Below are 19,599 nucleotides of genomic sequence, written 5' to 3'. Positions count from 1 at the left end.
CTATTATCTGGGTCAAATATGTAATCGTGATTTTTAAACACACGGGTAATTTTAGAAAACCTGAAATAAAGATTACTCTAATTTACTTGAAACTGAAAATATAACTTTACAGTGATTTTTGAGAAGATTTGCAGCTCAGGTTGATGATAAGTCTGTAAGTTAGCTCGCTGAGCTGGAGGATTTGTTTCTAGACATAACGTCCCCATACAAGGGAACATCATCAGGGAGAGTCTCCAGTGAGGCTCTGGTGATATGCCCCACCTCTCTATTTATAAGTCTTGGTTTCTTAAGGTGGGTGACGTTGATTCCAGTTCTTGTTTTCAAGCGAAGGTAGATATGATCTAACTCGATGTGTTTATTGATGGAGTTCTAGTTAGAATTCCATGCCTCAAAGAATTCTCGTGCGTGTCTTCGTTTTGCCTCTCCTAGGATGCTTGTGTAGCCCAGTCAATGTGGTGTCCTTCTTTGTCTGTATATATGGAAACTAGCAATAGTGGGTCATGTCTTTTGGTGGCTAGTTGGTGCTCGTGTATCCTGGTGGTAAGTTTCCTGCTTGTTTGTCCAATGTAGTGTTTTCTACAGTTCTTGCATGGTATCTTGTAAATGATGTTAGATTTGCTTGTAGTATCTAATGGATCCTTTAGGTTCATGAGTCACTGTTTAAGTGTGTTGTTAGGTTTATAGGCTGCCATGATACCAAGGGGTCTGAGTAGTCTATGACTCTACATTTTTAACCTTTAATATAACCTAAATCAAAAAGAGTTATAACAATCTACAAAGCGTATCCATTTGGTTTCATTTAGGTAATGTTATAAAAATTCTCTATCAACATGCCCTTTCTCTTCTCCACCCACTCCAATGGGACCATCTGTTTGGCAGATAGACACATTATTGCTCTACTATTCTCACATTCCAATCACTTAATCTGCATTATGAAAAGCCTCTCTCCCCCAGCACTGAAGAGTCACCTAAAGTCAAAACATTAGCTTGGTTTCTCTCTTTGGATGCTGCCTGACCAATTGTGATTTCCAGCACTTTTTATTTTCATGTATTGTTCAATTTGTTTTAAATCCAACAATGGCATTTGTTTAAGTTTTATATGCAACAGAAAAGATGAAGGGGAAGGGAGGAATCTTAACGTCCATAACCAAGAAAGCTACTCCAAATAAAGATAGCTTTCATGACAAAGATATGCGAGGACCCAAATTGCTGGGATATAAAGGGTCAATAATGCCAATATTATTGGAACAGGTAAAGACATCATGTGTACATCAATGTTTCTGTATATTCAAACACATTCCTGGAACGAATAAGAAAAATGTCCACCTGCTTTATCATTGACATTCCTTCATAACAAGATGAGAAATATGATCATTGCTATATTAATTGCAACTCCCAGGGAGTTAAGTAGTCCATGCCTGTTAGCAGCAAGACATGGACAATATTCAACTTTGTTTTGACAAGCCAGAAGTGTCAGACAATGATAATCTCCTACAAAAGAAAGTTAAAAACTCTACTGAATAGGCCAGATAAATGTGATGGGTAAAAACAAGGACTGCAGATGCTGGAAACCAGATTCTGGATTAGTGTGGTGCTGGAAAAGCACAGCAGGTCAGGCAGCATCCGAGGAGCATGAAAATCGACGTTTTGGGCAAAAGCCCTTCATCAGAAATAGAAGCAGGGTGCCTGCAGAGCGGAGAGCTAAATGAGAGTGGGGTGGGGATGGGGAGAAAGTAGCATAGAGTATAATAGGTGAGTGGTGGTGGGGATGAAGGTGATAGGTCAAAGAGGAGGGTGGAGTGGATAGGTGGAAAGGAAGATAGGCAGGTAGGACAGGTCATGAGGGCAGTGCTGAGCTGGAAGGTTGGAGCTGGGGTGAGGTGGGGAAGGGGGATACTGGTGAAATCCACATTGATGCTATGGGGTTAAAGTGTTCCGAGGCGGAATACGAGGCGTTCTTCCTCCAGGCTTCGGGTGGTGAGGGAGCAGCGGTGGAGGAGGCCCAGGACCTGCGTGTCCTTGGCAGAGTGGGAGGGGGAGTTGAAATGTTGGGCCATAGGGCGGTGATTGGTGCGGGTATCCCAGAGATGTTCCCTAAAGCGCTCTGCTGGGAGGTGCCCAGTCTCCCCAATGTAGAGGAGACCGCATCGGGAGCAACAGATACAATAAAAAATATTGGTGGATGTGCAGGTGAAACTTTGATGGATGTGGAAGGTTCCTTGGAGGTGAGGGAGGAGGTGTGGGTGCCGGTTTTGCAATTTCTGGGGTAGCAGGGGAGGGTGCCAGGACAGGAGGGTGGATTGTTGGGGGGGCGTGGACCTGACCAGGTAGGCACGGAGGGAAGGGTCTTTGCGGAAAGTGGAAATGGGTGGGGAGGGAAATATATCCCTTGTGGTGGGGTCCGTTTGGAGGTGGTGGAACTGTCATCGGTTGATTTGGTTTATGCGAAGGTTAGTAGGGTAGAAGGTGAGCACCGGGGAGTTCTGTCCTTGTTATGGTTGGAGGGGTGGGGTTTGAAGGTGGAGGTGCGTGATGTGGATGAGATGTGTTGGAAGGCATCTTTAACCACGTGGGTAGGGAAATTGCGGTCTCTAAAGAAGGAGGCCATCTGGTGTGTTCTGTAGTGGAACTGATCCTCCTGGGACCATATACGGCAGAGGCGGAAGAATTGGGAATACAGAATGGCATTTTTGCAGGAGGTGGGGTGGGAAGAGGTGTAATCCAGGTAGCTGTGGGAGTCGGTGGGTTTGTAAAAAGTATCAGTGGCAAGTCGTTCGTCATTAATGGTGATGGAGAGGTCCAGGAAGGGGAGGCTGGTGTCAGAGATGGTCCAGGTAAATTTAAGGTCAGGGTGGAATGTGTTGGTGAATTTGATGAATTGCTTAACCTCCTCGAGAGAGTATGAGGTGGCAGCAATGCAGTCATCAATGCAATGGAGGAAGAGGTGGGAGTGGTGCCGGTGTAACTACGGAAGATGGTCTGTTCTATGTAGCCAACAAAAAGACAGGCATAGCTGGGCCCCACATAAATGTGATTACAAGCAAAAGTCAGAGGCTCAGTATTCCCCGAAGAGCAGCTCACGTCTAAATTCCCCAGGACCTTTCAGCCATCTAAGGAAGCATGAGGAAAACAATGGAATACTCTCCACATCTAAATGAGTGTCATTCTGAGGGCACTCAGAAAGGTTTATCCTATTCAAGGCAAAGCAACTCACTTGATCAGTAACTCAGCAACCGCCTTAATTATTCATTCTATCGACCACCAGCACTCAGTGGCAGCAACGTGTACCATCTGCAGGATAATATTTCCATAGATTGCCAATGGTTTCCAACAGCATCTTCCAAACAGTGATCTCAACTAACCAGAAGAACAAAGAAATAAGGAATATGGGAACACATCCACCTGCAAGTCCTCACTAATTCATATTTTATCATAACCCTGAAATACGAAACTGGTCCGACATCATTTTCAGTCAACATTCTGCTGCTTCCAGTATAACAGAGCATCTCCACCACATGGACAACAGTGGTGCAAGAAGATAACTCATTGCCAACTTCTTAGGGCAACTAGGATTGGCATAGTCCTGGCCTGACCAGCAATGCTCACATCGCATGAAAAAGAAAAGTCAGGGATTTAACTCAACATCTAGGATCAAGTTGTGCATGTCACCACAGTTGCTCTTTGTCCATTGACTATGTTCAGAGATCTCATTTACTTGGTTAGCATAACAGTGGCAAGTTAATAAAATTTCAACCACGTACATCAAGATGTTCATAAGCCTAATATAAGAATCTACATTGAGGTGCTTCTCTGACCATATCCCTTCACTGTAAACATCATTTATCATGATGGTTTTTTGTTTGTTCAGATTATTTTCACTTTTGAGCAGTTCAGTGGCTATCTTTCAATGAATAGCGGAACATTTGGTATAACCTTCATATAGTCTTCAGTTTCAGCTGATGCTTAATGGGTAGTGACCTTGTCTGCAGTCTGACCCTACAAAGTTCTTGCAAACTCTTTGCTAAACGCTTCATAAGTGAGATACTCTCAAAGGATTCCCTCACTACCTGCCTGGCCCCTTTCTTCTGTCTGGCAGTCACTGATTTCCTCTTAGCATACACTTCCTTAAGGTGAATACATTCTGAAATGCACTCAAACAGTCACTCTCATCCTCATGTGACTGCTAACACCTCTTTACCTATGGCTGTGTAAGAGCATTTCTTTCAGTTAATTCTCTGGATATGAAGGAGGCTGGCTTTCTTCTGAATGAGTATTACTCTGAAGTCTGTTGCCACCACCATGGGCAATTTGGGGTTATAATGCAACTGAATATCTGATGAAATTCATTTCTCTTTTATCTTTGATAATGCTATGGTTTGCTCAATATTCCAAATCCATCAAAAGACCCATTAAGTGCTCCATGATCGTATCCAGGTTTTGAATGAAATTCCCAAGCTGGTTCAGAAATCTCCAGACATCATGAACACTCTTTGGTTAAGGAAAGTTATTTATGGCTTTTACTCTTTGAGGATTGATTAATATTCCTCTCTATTTGATGAGATGTCCTAAAAATCTAATTCTCATTCTTGGAAATTCAGACTTCTAATTCAATGTGAGATGTGATTTCTGTGATTCATTAGAACTTTTTGAACTCTGATCGTGCACTTGTTTCGTAACACTATGTGCAGCTATATCATCAAATGACTAATTTTTTCACCTTCTAAAATGTGTGACATTGTGCATTGATAAACTCTGGAGCTGATGATATCCCAAAAAGAAGGCGACTGATGTGTCATTAATAGCTTTGATTCATGGTCAAGGGTTATCTGCCAAAAACTGCTGTTTGTAGCTGTCTCAGTGAAAAGAATATTATTGGCGAGCTTTGCCAGCCTGTCATCTACTGAAGACATGGAATGGAATTCTCTCTGGACTGTTTTAGTTAATTGTGACAGGTCTCCACACAGACTTAGCTTGCCATAATGCTTGTGCACTGTTGCAGACACCATGTAGTTGGCTGCATGACAAGTGATATTATTCCTCTGTGCAGCATCCTGTCAAGCTGTTCTTTAACTTTCGCCAACAACTGTGTGCTACTTTCCCAGGAAAACATAGATATATCAGATTAATGCCTCGAAGCAATTTTTTGTAATAATCTTTCCTGAACTTACCAAGACAGTGGAAATAGACCCTTTGTTTTAGACTCCTGCATCTGCATTCCTCACTTTTGCCCTTTGTTTTACAATAGAACTTTATCTAATCTCCCCAGAAAACCTCATTGTATACATGCACTTCTGCACAAAAAGGATGTTCTTTGATTCTTTAAGATGGAGATAGTTTTGTTGATTTCCTGCCTCTTGTCATTGGCATTGACCTGACCAGATTCTTAAAGACCTTGTACTTTTAATTCTAAATGGGGCTAGATGAGCAAGGCTTTGATTCATCACAACTAGTCTGTCAAGATTGGAACACCTGCACCAATACGTAGATTAAACTCTATCTTGAAGCTTTTTAACTTTTGCTATGACTGATCAGAATCTGAGTTTCTCACTTTACTTCCCTGAAGAAAGCTATAATTTTTTTTCATTTCTAATTTCTTGCCTGTTTTCCATTTTGGAAAGTTTGTCTCGCCTCTTACTATTGCTGCTTTTGTTTTGATCTGCAAAAATGCTTGAAGTGTTTTTCATTTTGGCACTGGAAATATTGGCCCAGATGTTCTGATGGATAGATAGAAAAGTAGGAACAGGATATTCCCTCACACCTGTCCACCATTGATTTCTGCAGTGCAGATGGGAGTTGCCATCAGGGACCTGAGAATTTCCTGATGTGACTGGTTCTGAGGGAATTGTCCAGAAAATTGAAAATTGCACCAGGAAATTTTCCCAAGCCTGGAACACTTCAAAAGTATCAATTTAAATAAGGAATTTTGATGATTCCTCTTCAATTGTGTAAATAGTTACTTAGGAAATGTTCAGGCTTTTAAAAATCCAATCTAGCCCCAGGGTATCTATTAAATTGACCCCTAACTTCTGACAAACATCCCAATTAGACTTCCCCCAGACCATTTATGCCCCCAAGACCCAACATGCCCCTCTCCCCCAGGTCCTGAGAGGTGACAGCATCCCTATCTAACCAGGAGCTGACACTTGTCTCTCTACTGTAGCTCTGAAACTACCCTCCACCTCCAGCACTGGTTTGACACCCCTCACCTCTGCCAAGAACCCAAAACCTAACACTCCCTACACTTCCCTGCCACCAGACTTGATGCACTACACCCCAAAACCTTTCACATTGTTTACCTTCTGTAGCTGATATCTAATCTTTTCCACCACTGGATTTGATGTGACATTCCCTAGGATCTGACAGTATTCTTCTCCCCACTATTGACCAAGACACCTCCACAATTCTTACATTCCCATCCCCACCCCCACTCCAGAGCCTAGCCACTGGACTGTCTCTTTCTGTGTTGGTCACTAACCTTTAATGATAATAAACCTTTACTGAGGAGAGGAGAAGTACTATTTTGATTCATTTTCTGAATGAACATAAAACATAGATCATAGAACAGTACAATTCAGTACAGACCCATCAACCCTTGATGTTGTACCGACCTTTTATCCTATTCTAAGATCAAACTAACCTACATACACTACATTTTGCTATCATCTGTGTGCCTATCCAAGACTTGTTTAAATGTCCCTAATGTATCTGACTCTAATACCACCACTGGTAGTGCATTCCACACACCTACCACTGTCTGTGTAAAGAACCTGCTTCTGACATCTCCCCTAAATCTTCCTCCAATCTCCTTAAAATTATGACCCCCCCGTGATAGCCATTTCCACCCTGGGAAAAGGTCTCTGGCTATCCACTCTATCTATGCCTCTCATCAACTTGTACACCTCTATCAAGTCACTTCTCATCCTTCGTTGCTTCAATGAGAAAAGATCTAGCTCCATCAGCCTTTCTTCATAAGACATGCCCTCCAGTCCAGGCAGCGTCCTGGTAAATCACCTCTGCATCCTCTCTAAAGCTTCCACTTCCTTCCTATAATGAGGCAACCAGAACTGAACACAATATGCCAAGTGTGGTTTAATAGAGCTACAGAATAACCTCACGGCTCTTCAAGTCAATCCCCCTGCTATTGAAAGCAAACAAACTATATGCCTTCTTAACAACCCAATCAACTTGGGTGGAAACATTGAGGGATCTATGGACATAGACCCCAAGATTCCTCTGTTCCTCCACTCTGCCAATATCCCTGCCTTTAACCTTGTAATCTACATTCAAATTCAACCTTCCAAACTGAATCACTTCACACTTTTCCAGGTTGAACTCCATCTGCCACTTTTCAGCCGAGCTCTGCATCCTGTCAATGCCCCATTGCAATCTACAACAGCCCTCATCACTACACAACTCACCAATGTTTGTGTTATCAGCAAACTTATTAACCCAACCTTCCACTTCCTCATTAAAGTCATGTATAAAAGTCATAAAGAGCAGAGGTCCCAGAACAGATCTCTGCAGAAAACCACTGGTCACCAAGCTCCAGGCTGAATACTTTACAACTACTACCATCCTCTGTCTTCTGTGGGCCAGCCAAATATGTATATAGACAGCTAAATTTCCTTGTATCCCATGCCTCCTTACTTTCTGAGTAAGCACACCATGGGGAACCATATGAAATGCCTTGCTAAAATCCATATACACCACATCCACTGCTCTACCTTCATCAATGTGTTTTGTCACATTCTCAAAGAATTCATTAAGGCTTGTGAGGCATGACCTGCCCTTCACAAAGTCATACTGACTATCTTTAATCAAGCTATGATTTTCCAAATAGTCATAAATCCTGTCTGTCAGAATCCTCTCCAATAATTTGCCCACCACTGATGTAAGGCTGACTAGTCTGTAATTCTCAGGGTTATCCCTATTTCCTTGCTTGAACAAAAGACTAACATTTGCCACAGTCCAATCATCTGGTACTACTCCAGTGGACAGAGAGGATGCAAAGATCATTACCAAAGGCACAACAATCTCTTCCCTTGCTTCCCGTAGTAACATTGGGCATATCCCGTCTGGCCCAGGAGACTTATCTATGCTCATGCTTTTCAAAATTTCCAGCCCTTCCTCCTTCTTAACATCAACCTGTTCAAGTGTATCAGCCTGTTTTACGCTGTCCTTACAAATGACAAGGTCCCTTTCAGTAGTGAACATTGAAGCAAAATATTCATTAAGGACTTCCCTTACCTCTTCTGACTCCAGGCACAAGCTCCCTTCATTACCACTGATCATCCTTACCCTCATGCTCCCTTAAGTGTAGAAAGCCTTAGGGTTTTCGTTACTCCCACCTGCCAAGGTTTTATCATGCCCCGGTCTAGCTGTCCTAAGTCCATTCTTCAGTTCTTTCCTGGCTACCCTGTAATCTTCCAGAGTACTGTCTGATCCTTACTTTTTCCAATCTAAAGACGTTTCTGTCTTCTTCTTGGCTTGCTGTTCCACATCTCTTGTCATCCAAGGTTCCTTCACCCTACTTAGAGAGAATTGTAAGGGATAGGATTTATGCACATCTGGATAAGAATAATGTGATCAGGGATAGTCAGCATGGTTTTGTGAAGGGCAGGTCGTGCCTCACAAACCTTATTGAATTCTTTGAGAAGGTGACTAAGGAGGTAGATGAGGGGAAGGCGGTAGATGTGGTATATATGGATTTTAGTAAGGCGTTTGATAAGGTCCCCCATGGTAGGCTACTGCAGAAAATACAGAGATATGGCATTGAGGGTGAGTTGGAGGTTTGGATTAGGAATTGGCTGGCTGGAAGAAGACAGAGGGTAGTAGTTGATGGCAAAGGTTCATCTTGGAGTGCCGTCATTAGCGGTGTTCCGCAAGGATCTGTTTTGGGACCATTGCTGTTTGTCATTTTTATAAATGACCTGGAGGAAGGGTTAGAAGATTGGGTGAGCAAGTTTGCGGATGATACGAAAGTCGGAGGAGTTGTAGACAGTGAGGAAGGATGTGGCAGGTTACAGCGGGATATAGAGAAGCTGCAGAGCTGGGCAGAAAGGTGGCAAATGGAGTTCAATGTAGCTAAGTGTGAGGTGATTCACTTTGGTAAGAGTAACAAAAAGATGGGGTACTGGGCTAATGGTCGTATACTTGGTAGTGTGGAAGAGCAGAGGGATCTTGGTGTCCATGTACACAGATCTCTGAAAGTTGCCACCCAGGTAAATAGTGCAGTGAAGAAGGCATATGGCGTACTGGCTTTTATTGGTAGAGGAATTGAGTTCCGGAGTCCTGAGGTCATGCTGCAGTTGTATAAGACTCTGGTGCGGCCGCATCTGGAATATTGTGTGCAGTTTTGGTCGCCATACTATAGGAAGGATGTGGAGGCACTAGAACGGGTGCAGAGGAAGTTTACCAGGATGTTGCCTGGTATGGTAGGAAGATCCTATGAGGAAAGGCTGAGGCACTTGGGGTTGTTTTCATTGGAGAAAAGAAGGTTTAGGGGTGACTTGATAGAGGTGTACAAGATGATTAGGGGGTTAGATAGGGTTGACAGTGAGAACCTTTTTCCACGTATGGAGTCAGCTATTACAAGGGGGCATAGCTTTAAATTAAGGGGGGGTAGATATAGGACTGATGTAAGGATAGGTTCTTCACTCAGCGAGTCGTAAGTTCATGGAATGCCCTGCCAGTAGCAGTGGTGGACTTTCCCTCTTTATGGGTATTTAAGCGGGCATTGGATAGGTATATGGAGGATAGTGTAGGTTAGGTGGGCTTTGATCGGCACAACATCGAGGGCCAAAGGGCCTGTACTGCGCTGTATTCTTCTATGTTCTATGTTCTATGTACCATTCCTTCCTTGCATCAGTGGGACAAACCTATCCAGCACTTGCAGCAAGTGTTTCTGTTATGCATTTCCCTGAGAATATCTGCTCCAAGTATATGCTCCACAGTTCTTGCTTAATAGCATTGTAATTCCCCCTCCCCCTCCCCCCTTCCCAATTAAGTACTTTCCCATACTGTCTGCTCCTATCCCTCTCCATGTCTATAGTAATGGTCAGAGAATTGTGATCACTGTCACCAAAATGCTCTCCCACCAAGAGATCTGACACCTGACCTGGTTCATTGCCAAGCATCAAATCCAATATGGCCCCCTTCTGGTCAGCCTATCTACGTATTGAGTCAGGAATCTTTCCTGGACACACCTGACAAAATCTGCTCCATTCAAACTACTTGCACTAAGGAGGTTCCAATCAATATTAGGGAAGTTGGGTTCACTCATGACAACAAGCCTGTTACTTCTGCACTTTTCCAAAATCTGTCTCCCAATCTGCTCCTCCGTGTCTCTGTTGCTATTGGGTGTCGATAGAAAACTCTCAATAAAGTGACTGCACCTTTCCTGTTTCTGACTTCCACCTTACTAACTCAGTAGACAAACCCTCCTTGACAACCTCCCTTTCTGCAGCTGTGATACTATCCCTGATTAGCAATGCCACACCCCCACCTCTTTTACCTTTCTCTCTCTTCCTTTTGAAATATCTAAACCCCAGAATATCCAACAATCATTCCCATCCCTGTGATATCCAAGTCTCCACAATGGCCACAACATTGTAGCTCCAAGTACTGATCCATGCTCTAAGTTCATCACCCTTATTCCTGAGACTTCTTGCATTAAAATAAACACACTTCAACCCATCACACTGACTGCAATTTTGCCATATGAACTTTCTATCCTTCCTCATAGATTCTCTGCACGCTGTATTTGCTTGTTCACCAGCTACCCCACCGTCTGATCGGTAGCTCTGCTTCCAATCCCCCTGCCAAATAAGTTTAAACCTTCCTGAAGATCTCTAGCAAACCTCCATGCCAGGATGTTGGTACCCCTCCAGTTCAGGTGCAACCCGTCCTCCTTGTACAGGTCCCACCTGCCCCAGGCCATATCCCAATGATCCACATATTTGAAAGCCTCCCTCCTACATCAGCTCTGCAGCCACAGACAGCACTCACTCTCTGTTCCCCGCCTCATTAGGCCAATAGGAATTGAGGAGGTGGCACCAGTAGGAATCCTGAGATTACTACTCTGCTCGTCCTGCCTTCTGGTTTCCAATTTAACTCCCTATATTCACTTTTCATGGTCCTCATCCTTTTTCCTAGCTGTGTCATTGATACCGATGTATACCACAACTTCTGGCTGCTCACTCTCCCCCTTAAGAATCCTGTAGACTCGATCCCAGTCATCCTTGATCCTGGCACCCGGGAGGCAACATACCCTCTGGGTGTCTCGTTCATGACCACAGAATCCTCTGTCAGTTCCTCTAACCATTGAATCTCTCTATCGCTCTCCTATTCTCCCAACTTCCCCTCAGAACCACAGAGCCAGGCTCAGTGCCAAAGACCTGGCCACTGTGGCTTTTCTCCGGTAGGTCATTTCCCACCCCCCAACAGTATCCAAAGTAGTATACTTACTATTGAGGGGAATGGCCTGAGGGGATCCCTGCATTGCCTGCCTATTCCCTTTCCCTCTCCTGATGGTCGGCCCAGCTACATCTATCCTGTAACCTAAGTGTGACAACCTCCATATAACTCCACTCTATCACCCCCACAGCCTTCCAAATGATCCAAAGTTCACCCAGCTCCAGTTCCCTAACTCGGTCTATGAGGAGCTGGAGTTGGGTGCACTTCACAAGTAAAGTCAGCAGAGATACTAGTGATGATCCTTACCTTCCACATCCCACAAGAGGAACATGCAACTGCCCTAGCCTCCATCCCCTCTGCTCTAAATTGCCAAAAAGTGATTTTAAAAAGGCCTTACCTTACCAACCCTCCACACTCATTTTTGTTTGGTTAAAGGAGAAAGATCAGGTAACTCGGATTCAACTGCAAACTCCTGACATGAAACCACTAGTGCAGTAGTAGAATGAGGCAAATAGACTCCTCAGATCAAAACCATTCGTTTCCAATCCCCAGTTCTTTGGCAGCTACTGAAACTAATATCTGTACAGTAGTATTTAGACTCAATCTCAGTGACTTTAAAGCCAGTCTTCATTTGCAGAACTGGATCAACATACATCCAAATTGTGTCAATGTATTATTTCTCTTGCTAATTAGTTGTCTTTGATTCAGACTGTACATTTGCTAACTCAGGCACAGTAATCAATCTAAGACTCTGTAATCCATCCTATTTGTCATCAGAAGCATTCAGTTATACAAAATTAACAATCAGTATAAGCTCAGTCTAAGAGTGTATGCCTTATGGAGGCGACTGATTTTAAAACTATTCCTAAGCAACAAAATTATCAGAAGAAAAGCTTAGCAATTAAATTAGTTCTAATTTCATAGTCATCAAAGACATCAAAAATTGAGCCAGTTTGAGTCAATTCTGGTGCTGTTCACAAGATCAGCTCCATCCGTACTTCTATCTCAGCATTACGCGAGAGAAACATCACTACATCAATGTCAAAGCTGTTGACAATCATGTCATTACTAGACAGAGTGACAGATTTTCCAGGACTGCCCTGTAATTTGACTTATTCTCTCGAAGTTGTGGTGTCTCTGCTTTTTCTGAGTATTTGTACATTAATGCAACTCAGCAGCTTAGCTATTGGGATTTGCGAAGAGAGTGAGAAAACTTGTATAGTCGTGGATGGTCTAGCCAGAAATATTTGATCTGGGGAGTGGAGTCTTACCATTAAACTCTTAGGCAAGTCAAATACTCTCCCACCACCCTCACAGCTTCATGACTGGGTGTAAAGTCAATAGGATCCAGAGCATTATACCCCATGCTTAAATGTGACTCCAAAAAGCTGGTGTGATGAATGGAGGGATTTAAATTGTCCAGTCAGTGCTGCTGCTAGCTGCAGCATGTCTCCAGTCTCATAGATTCACCATCAACACATTTGGCCCACTATTCTTTTTAGCACACAGAAATGTTCCCTAAATTGTTCCCCAAGATTTTGTCCCTGGTACCAGATTTTCACTTTGGATGTCTCCTGCTATTTTCTTTCTTTAGGAGCAGTAATGAGCTGTCACTAAAAAATTAAGATCTGAAACTGATTTTGTCTTTGTAGTGTTGTAATTTGGAACTTAAAAGAAAACTGATTAGGATTAAAATATTTTTCAATCATGTACTTTAAAATTCCAAATATTATGATTGAAGCCATGTATTAATAAAGGGAGACAACACCTTTTTATGTGCATATGTTTCAGCTCTAAGCCTTTAAGTTTCTGAATATCAGGAAATCGAGCCGAAAAGGAAGGAATGGGTTAATGGCCCAGATATTCCCAAGAGCCAGATCATTGTTGAAGCAGCACAACTTGAAGTTGCATGTTTGGATACAGCTGACTCTGTGGGACCTGCTCAGGAGATTGGGAATGATGGCAATTCCTCTGCATCCAAAACATTCTGCGGGAAAAAACAAACTCCTTTAAAGTTAGAGAATTTGTTAAGTTTGCTTAAACTTAATAATTACTCAGGAAAGGTTAATGGAATCAAAGTTTACTTTAAGTCCTGGGTACCTACTAAACTAAGCCCCGGACTCACCACTGAACTCCTCAAATATATACTTTGGCCCCTACCATTCCCTGATCTGTCACCAACCCCTTTTTTGACCCTACACTCTCCACCTCCCCGGTTTCCAGAGCTGATATCAACCTCCTCTACCTCAGGAGAAAGTGAGGACTGCAGATGCTAGAGTACCAGAGTTGAAAAATGTGGTGCTGGAAAAACACAGCAGGCCAGGCAGCATCCGAGGAGCAGGAGAATTGACGTTTCGGGCATAAGCCCTTCTTCAGGAATGAGGCTGGTATGCCAAGTGGGCTGAAATAAAAGATAGGGGAGAGGGAATTTGGGGGAGGGGCGCTGGGAATACGATAGGTGGAAGGAGGTGAGGGTGAGGGTGATAGGCCGGAGAGGGGGTGGGGGCGGAGAGGTTGGGAAGAAGATTGCAGGTCAAGAGGGCGGTGCTGAATCCGAGGGTTGGGACTGAGATAAGGTGGGGGGAGGGGAAATGAGGAAGCTGGAGAAATCTACATTCATCCCGTGTGGTTGGAGGGTTCCTAGGCGGAAGATGAGGCGCTCTTCCTCCAGGCGTCGTGTGGCCAAGGTCTGGTGATGGAGGAGGCCAAGGACCTGCATGTAATTGGAGGCGTGGGAGGTAGAGTTAAAGTGTTCAGCCATGGGCCGGTTGGGTTGGTTGGTGCGAGTGTCCCAGAGGTGTTCCCTGAAACGTTCTGCAAGTAGGCGGACTGTTTCCCCAATGTAGAGGAGACCACATCGGGTGCAGCGGATACAGTAAATGATGTGTATGGAGGTGCAGGTGAATTTGTGATGGATATAGAAGGATCCATTGGGGCCTTGGAGGGAAGTGAGGGGGGAGGTGTGGGCGCACGTTTTGCACTTCTTGCGGTTGCAGGGGAAGGTGGCGGGAGTGGAGGTTGGGTTGGTGAGGGCTGTGAACTTGACGAGGGAGTCCTGGAGGGAGTGGTCTCTCCTGAATGCTGATAGGGGTGGAGAGGGAAATATATCCTTGGTGGTGAGGTCTGTCTGGAGGTGGCGGAAATGACGGAGGATGATACGATGTATCCGGAGGTTGGTGGGGTGGAAGGTGAGGACCAGTGGGGTTCTGTCCTGGTGGTGATTGGAGGGGCGGGGTTCAAGGACGGAGGTGCAGGAAGTGGAGGAGATGAGGTGGAGAGCATCGTTGACGACGGCGGAGGGGAAGTTGCAGTCTTTGAAGAAGGAGGCCATTTGAGTTGTTCGGTAGTGGAATTGGTCCTCCTGGGAGCAGATGCGGCGGAGGCGGAGGAATTGGGGATATGGGATGGCGTTTTTACAGGGGACAGGGTGGGAGGATGTGTAATCTAGGTAGCTGTGGGAGTCGGTAGGTTTGTAGTAAATGTCTGTGTTGAGGCGGTCGCCCAAGGTAGAAATGGAGAGATCTAGGAAGGGGAGGGAGGAGTCTGAGATGGTCCAGGTAAATTTGAGGTCGGGGTGGAAGGTGTTAGTAAAGTGGGAGCACGAGGTAGCGCCAAATTCCCTCCCCCCTACCTTTTATCTCAGCCCACTTGGCACACCAGCCTCATTCCTGAAGAAGGGCTTATGCCCGAAACGTCGATTCTCCTGCTCCTCGGATGCTGCCTGGCCTGCTGTGTTTTTCCAGCATCACATTTTTCAGCTCCTCTACCTCACCCAAACCTGCTGGACATAACATCTATGCTCCCATCTCCACTGACCCAAATCAATCCTGCCAGACATGACACACATCACCCCTATCAAACCTGACCCCTTAGCTCCTGACCCAACCTGACCCCATTGACTAATGGGCCTGATACCAACTGTACCTAAACCAACTTTCCCATCACTACCACCTCCATCCTCACAAGCACCATAAGAAAGGGTGAGTCATGGCCTGCAATGTTACTCCTGCCCTGAGTAGATTTCTCCTTAGTTTCCTTTAATGGATACATTTGGCGCAGGTCAGACTCAGAATCTTGATGGGACATTTATTTACTTCCAATATAATAGACAAACCTTAACTTCTACTAGCATGTTTATTAGTAATTTATCCTATGAGCATCACAAATTGATCATCCATATGTTTCAAAATTGTGTCTTTTGGTAAGTTAACATGATCGTGAAGCGTCTGACAGTTAAGTGCCCCAAAAATTGCCATTGCAAGATGAGCCGTTGAAATAACCCTGTCCAGTCATTAGCAGTTGCTTTCCTGAATTACTTTTTTAAAAATAATGGTGATTGCTAATATCCTCACCATTATTGCAACCATAAAGTCTGGGCCAAAATTGATGAATGTTTGCTAAGAGGAAGAATAATTTTATTCTTCCATAGGACATGGGCATCATTGGCGAGGCAGGCATTTCTTGCCCATCTCTAATGCCTTGATGTTAGTGCTTTGGTAGGCTCTGGAGACACATGGAGACCAAATAAGGATGCCAGATTTTCTACCCTACAGGGTATTAATGAATCAGATTTTTTAAAAATAAAAATTAATGTTAGTGTCAGTAACTGTAATCATGAAACAAATTTCCAATTCCAGATTTTAAGATCTGAATTCCAATTCTACCATCTGCAGAGAAGAGATCTGAGCCCTTCCCTCCAGAGCATTTGCCTGGGCCCGTAGTTTACCTTGAATTGCTTATACATTGAAACTGTATTAGAAATCAGAAACTTCATAATAATTAATTAATTGGGTTAATTTCTGAATTATTTTAAATTATGAAATATTAACTCTTTTGTTTACTAGTCATTATGCAATGCTGAATATTAGAAAATATGAAAAGACATTTAATAGCATTAGATGAGACATAAAGCGTGTGTAATTTGCAAGCTAGGATGAATGAGTTTTTAATTTATTCATACATTGTGCCCACCTCTAATATCCCAGAGAAAGTGCTGGAGAGCTTTCATCTTGAACCACAGCAATATTTGAGATGTAGTGACACCCACCTTGCGATTAGAAAGGGAGTTTCAGGATTTTAGCAGGAAAGACAATATAAGTTGTGATGTTGCGGACCTTAGAGGGGAATCTGTACATGGTGGTATTTCTACTGCTCTTTTTCACATATTTGGTAAGACTTGTAGGTTTGGAAGATGCTGTCCAAGAAGCTTTGGTGAAGTGAGGCAGTGTATCTTGAAGATGATATATACTGCTGCTATTGTGCATCAGTGAAGGGAGTGAATATTGAAAGTGCTGGATGTGGTGCCAATCATCCAACTTCTTTGTTCTGGATAATGTCAAGTAACTTGAGTACTGTAGGGTCTGATAGTAATGACATTGACTGTCAAAGGACAATGACTAGATTTTGTCCTTGCCTGGCACTTGTGTGGCATGTATGTTAGTTGCAACTGGTCATCACCAAGTCTGGCTATTAGCCAGGTCTTGCTGCATTTAGGCTTGGACTGTTTCACTGCCTGGGAAATCACAAATGCTGCTGAACATTGTGCAATCATCAGTGATAATTTTGACTTTTGATCCAATGATGAAGGGAAGATAATTGTTGAAGCAGTTGAGAAGATGATTGAGACCCAGACATTACACTGAGGAACTACTGCAGTGATATTTTGGGCCTGAGAAGATTTGTCTCTAATAACCAAAACCATATTCAATGGTGCCTGGTATGGTTCTAATCAGCAAAGAGTTTTTGTTTGGATGTTTGATGCCACATGAGGTCAAATGCTGCCTAGATATTGAGGCAAGTCACTCTTACCTCACCTCTGGAGTTCAACTCTTTTGGCCACCTTTCAACCCAGGCTGTATTGATGTCAGGAGCCGAGTTGGCCTGAAAGAATACAAAGTGAGCATCAGTGAGCAGATTATAACTTTGCAAGTGTATCTTCATAGCAGATGACCCATTCTGCCACATTTCTGATGGTCAAAAGAAGACTAATTGGGTGGTAATAGACTGGGTTAGATTTGTCCTTTTTGTGGGCAGGACGTAACTGGGCAATTTTCCACAATGTCATGCAGATGTCATTAAAGTAACTTCACAGGAACAGTTTGACCAGAAGCATGGCTAGTTCTCAAATGATTTACTCTTGGCATCCAATTATTTCAGTTATACATCATCTTCATTGACTTCACAATGTCATTTTGGCCTTGGGCAAAGATTTGTAAGTTTTTGACAAATCGCAACACGCCCATCATAAACAAGGCTTGTTTTGCCAAAGTAATGTCTTCCCAGGCAACATGCTACATAGTATACAACTGCTGTTCAGTTTACAAATGACATTTAACATCACCTAAATTGCACTTCCAGATTAGAGCAATGGCAAAGATTTTTAATACAGAAGGTATCAGACCACAATGTCTGCAGTAATTTAGTTTGAATGCCACATATTAATTTCTACCACATCTTCCTAAATAAATTTAGTTAACTCATGTGGAAAGCTTAAAAAGATTTTACCTCATGCTGGATCACTTCTGAAGTTCTTTCCATTTTATAGATTAATTCTATCCTTTTCAAATAGTGTCACAGTAAAGTTCCAGAGCACCTACTGAGCTCCAGCACAAACTAGGAAAACATAGATTTCAAGTTAGTTACAAACACCTTAAATACTTTAGGGAGGATGAGAAAGTTAATGATTTTCAAAATCGTGTGAAGGACTTTAACCGATAGACTGAGAGTTCTGGTATAGCAAAGTGAAATTATAACCAAGATTATCTTTGGATAAACTTTGTGAACTTCTCATAAAGATATGCATCAACAATATTGACCTATTCCATACACACTTCCAAACTAAGAATTTCAAAGTGAAATCACTGATAAATATATCTGATGGGTCTTCAGAAAATATGCTTGCAATCATGCAACAACATAACATAAATTACAAACCTTACCTTGCATAAGATCTGAATCTTAATTAATATTATTTGCTGTTGTACTTTTTCTGTCAACAATTAATTTCAATATTTCTAATGAAAACTGTGTTTAAACACTTACCCATCATGGCATAAACCTCCCACCAGTGTTGAAGGAGTCAACTCTGAGTACTTAGGTCTGGCAATGATTCATTTTTAACCATATTTTAGATATTTCTCCCTTTTAATATGTACTTAATATCCAAATTAAGTTTTTTCAGCATCAGTCACCATATACAGCAGAACCTCGATTATCTAGCATTCAGTTATCTGAATATCAGATTATCGAGCAAGATCGCAAGGTCCTGATGCTTGACTAAACTATGTTATCTGGCATTCGATTATCCGGAATTCAACTAACCGAACAAAATACTCCCCGTCTGTGTCCTCCCCTCTGTATATGTGAAGGTTGTCCTACCACTGCCTGCTTTAATCAAATTTAGGCTTTGGGCTGTAATTTAATTGTCACTTGTTCATTACTCATGTTTTTTTTCTCAATGTTGTAGTGACTGGCCAGCAAATTGTACACCTCAGCCTATGTATTAGTACTATCCTATTCACTTTCTATAGCATCATTCAATTCTACTGTCTCAGGCCTTAGAACCATCATTGCTGAAGAAATCTTCAGACCATCAAAACCTGCAAGGCCTCCCAAAGACATTCATCCTAACTTGGAAATATATCACTGTTCCTTCACTGTCATTGGGTCAAATTCCTGGTACTCCCTCATTAACAGCTTAGTGGGTCTACCTACAGCAGATAAACTGCAAAGGATCCAGGAAGCAGCTCACCACCACCTTCTCAAGGATAACTAAGGACAGGCAATAAATGCAACACCCTTGTCCCGTGAGCGAATAGAAGTAAAAAAAAAGCCTTGATCCGTTGAGCCTGTTCAGCTATTCAATAAGATGATAGCTGATCTGATTTTAACCTCAACTTAACATTCCCAGATACTCCTGATAATCTTTCATCAGTTATATTGGCATAAGGAATCTGTTTCATGTCTGTCTACAAGGTGGAAATTTGAGAGAGTTCAGATTGCAAGAACCAGCAAAGTTTGCGATAAATCACAAGGAATTATCAATCAGATTTCTCAAAGCGCAGAATACCGCACTGATGAATTTTCAACTGATGTAACTTATAATAGAGTATGGCTTGGTCAACAAACAGTGGTGACCACTTCAAGTTCAAAGGCAGGTGTGGAGATGCAAGTTCAAGTAGAGTG

The 19,599-nt window shown here is 42.9% G+C and overlaps 1 protein-coding gene across 2 annotated transcripts in view; it reads right to left on the bottom strand.

Annotated features, from left to right (window-relative positions):
- slc23a1 (solute carrier family 23 member 1) overlaps positions 1–17,964 on the bottom strand; it is a 137,607-nt gene extending 119,643 nt beyond the window's left edge. For both annotated transcript variants that reach the window (XM_072590869.1, XM_072590866.1), the window contains exons 1-2: positions 17,920–17,964; positions 17,224–17,295 (exon numbers count right to left, since the gene is read on the bottom strand). In XM_072590869.1, the coding sequence (XP_072446970.1) occupies positions 17,224–17,295; positions 17,920–17,952 (105 nt within the window). In that variant the 5' untranslated portion in view covers positions 17,953–17,964. The remainder of the gene's footprint in view (positions 1–17,223; positions 17,296–17,919) is intronic.
- Between the last annotated feature and the right edge of the window lie 1,635 nt (positions 17,965–19,599).

This window comes from Chiloscyllium punctatum, chromosome 20 (genome assembly GCF_047496795.1).
Source record: "Chiloscyllium punctatum isolate Juve2018m chromosome 20, sChiPun1.3, whole genome shotgun sequence".
NCBI lineage: Eukaryota > Metazoa > Chordata > Chondrichthyes > Orectolobiformes > Hemiscylliidae > Chiloscyllium > Chiloscyllium punctatum.
This window is presented reverse-complemented; position numbering and strand designations above follow the sequence as displayed.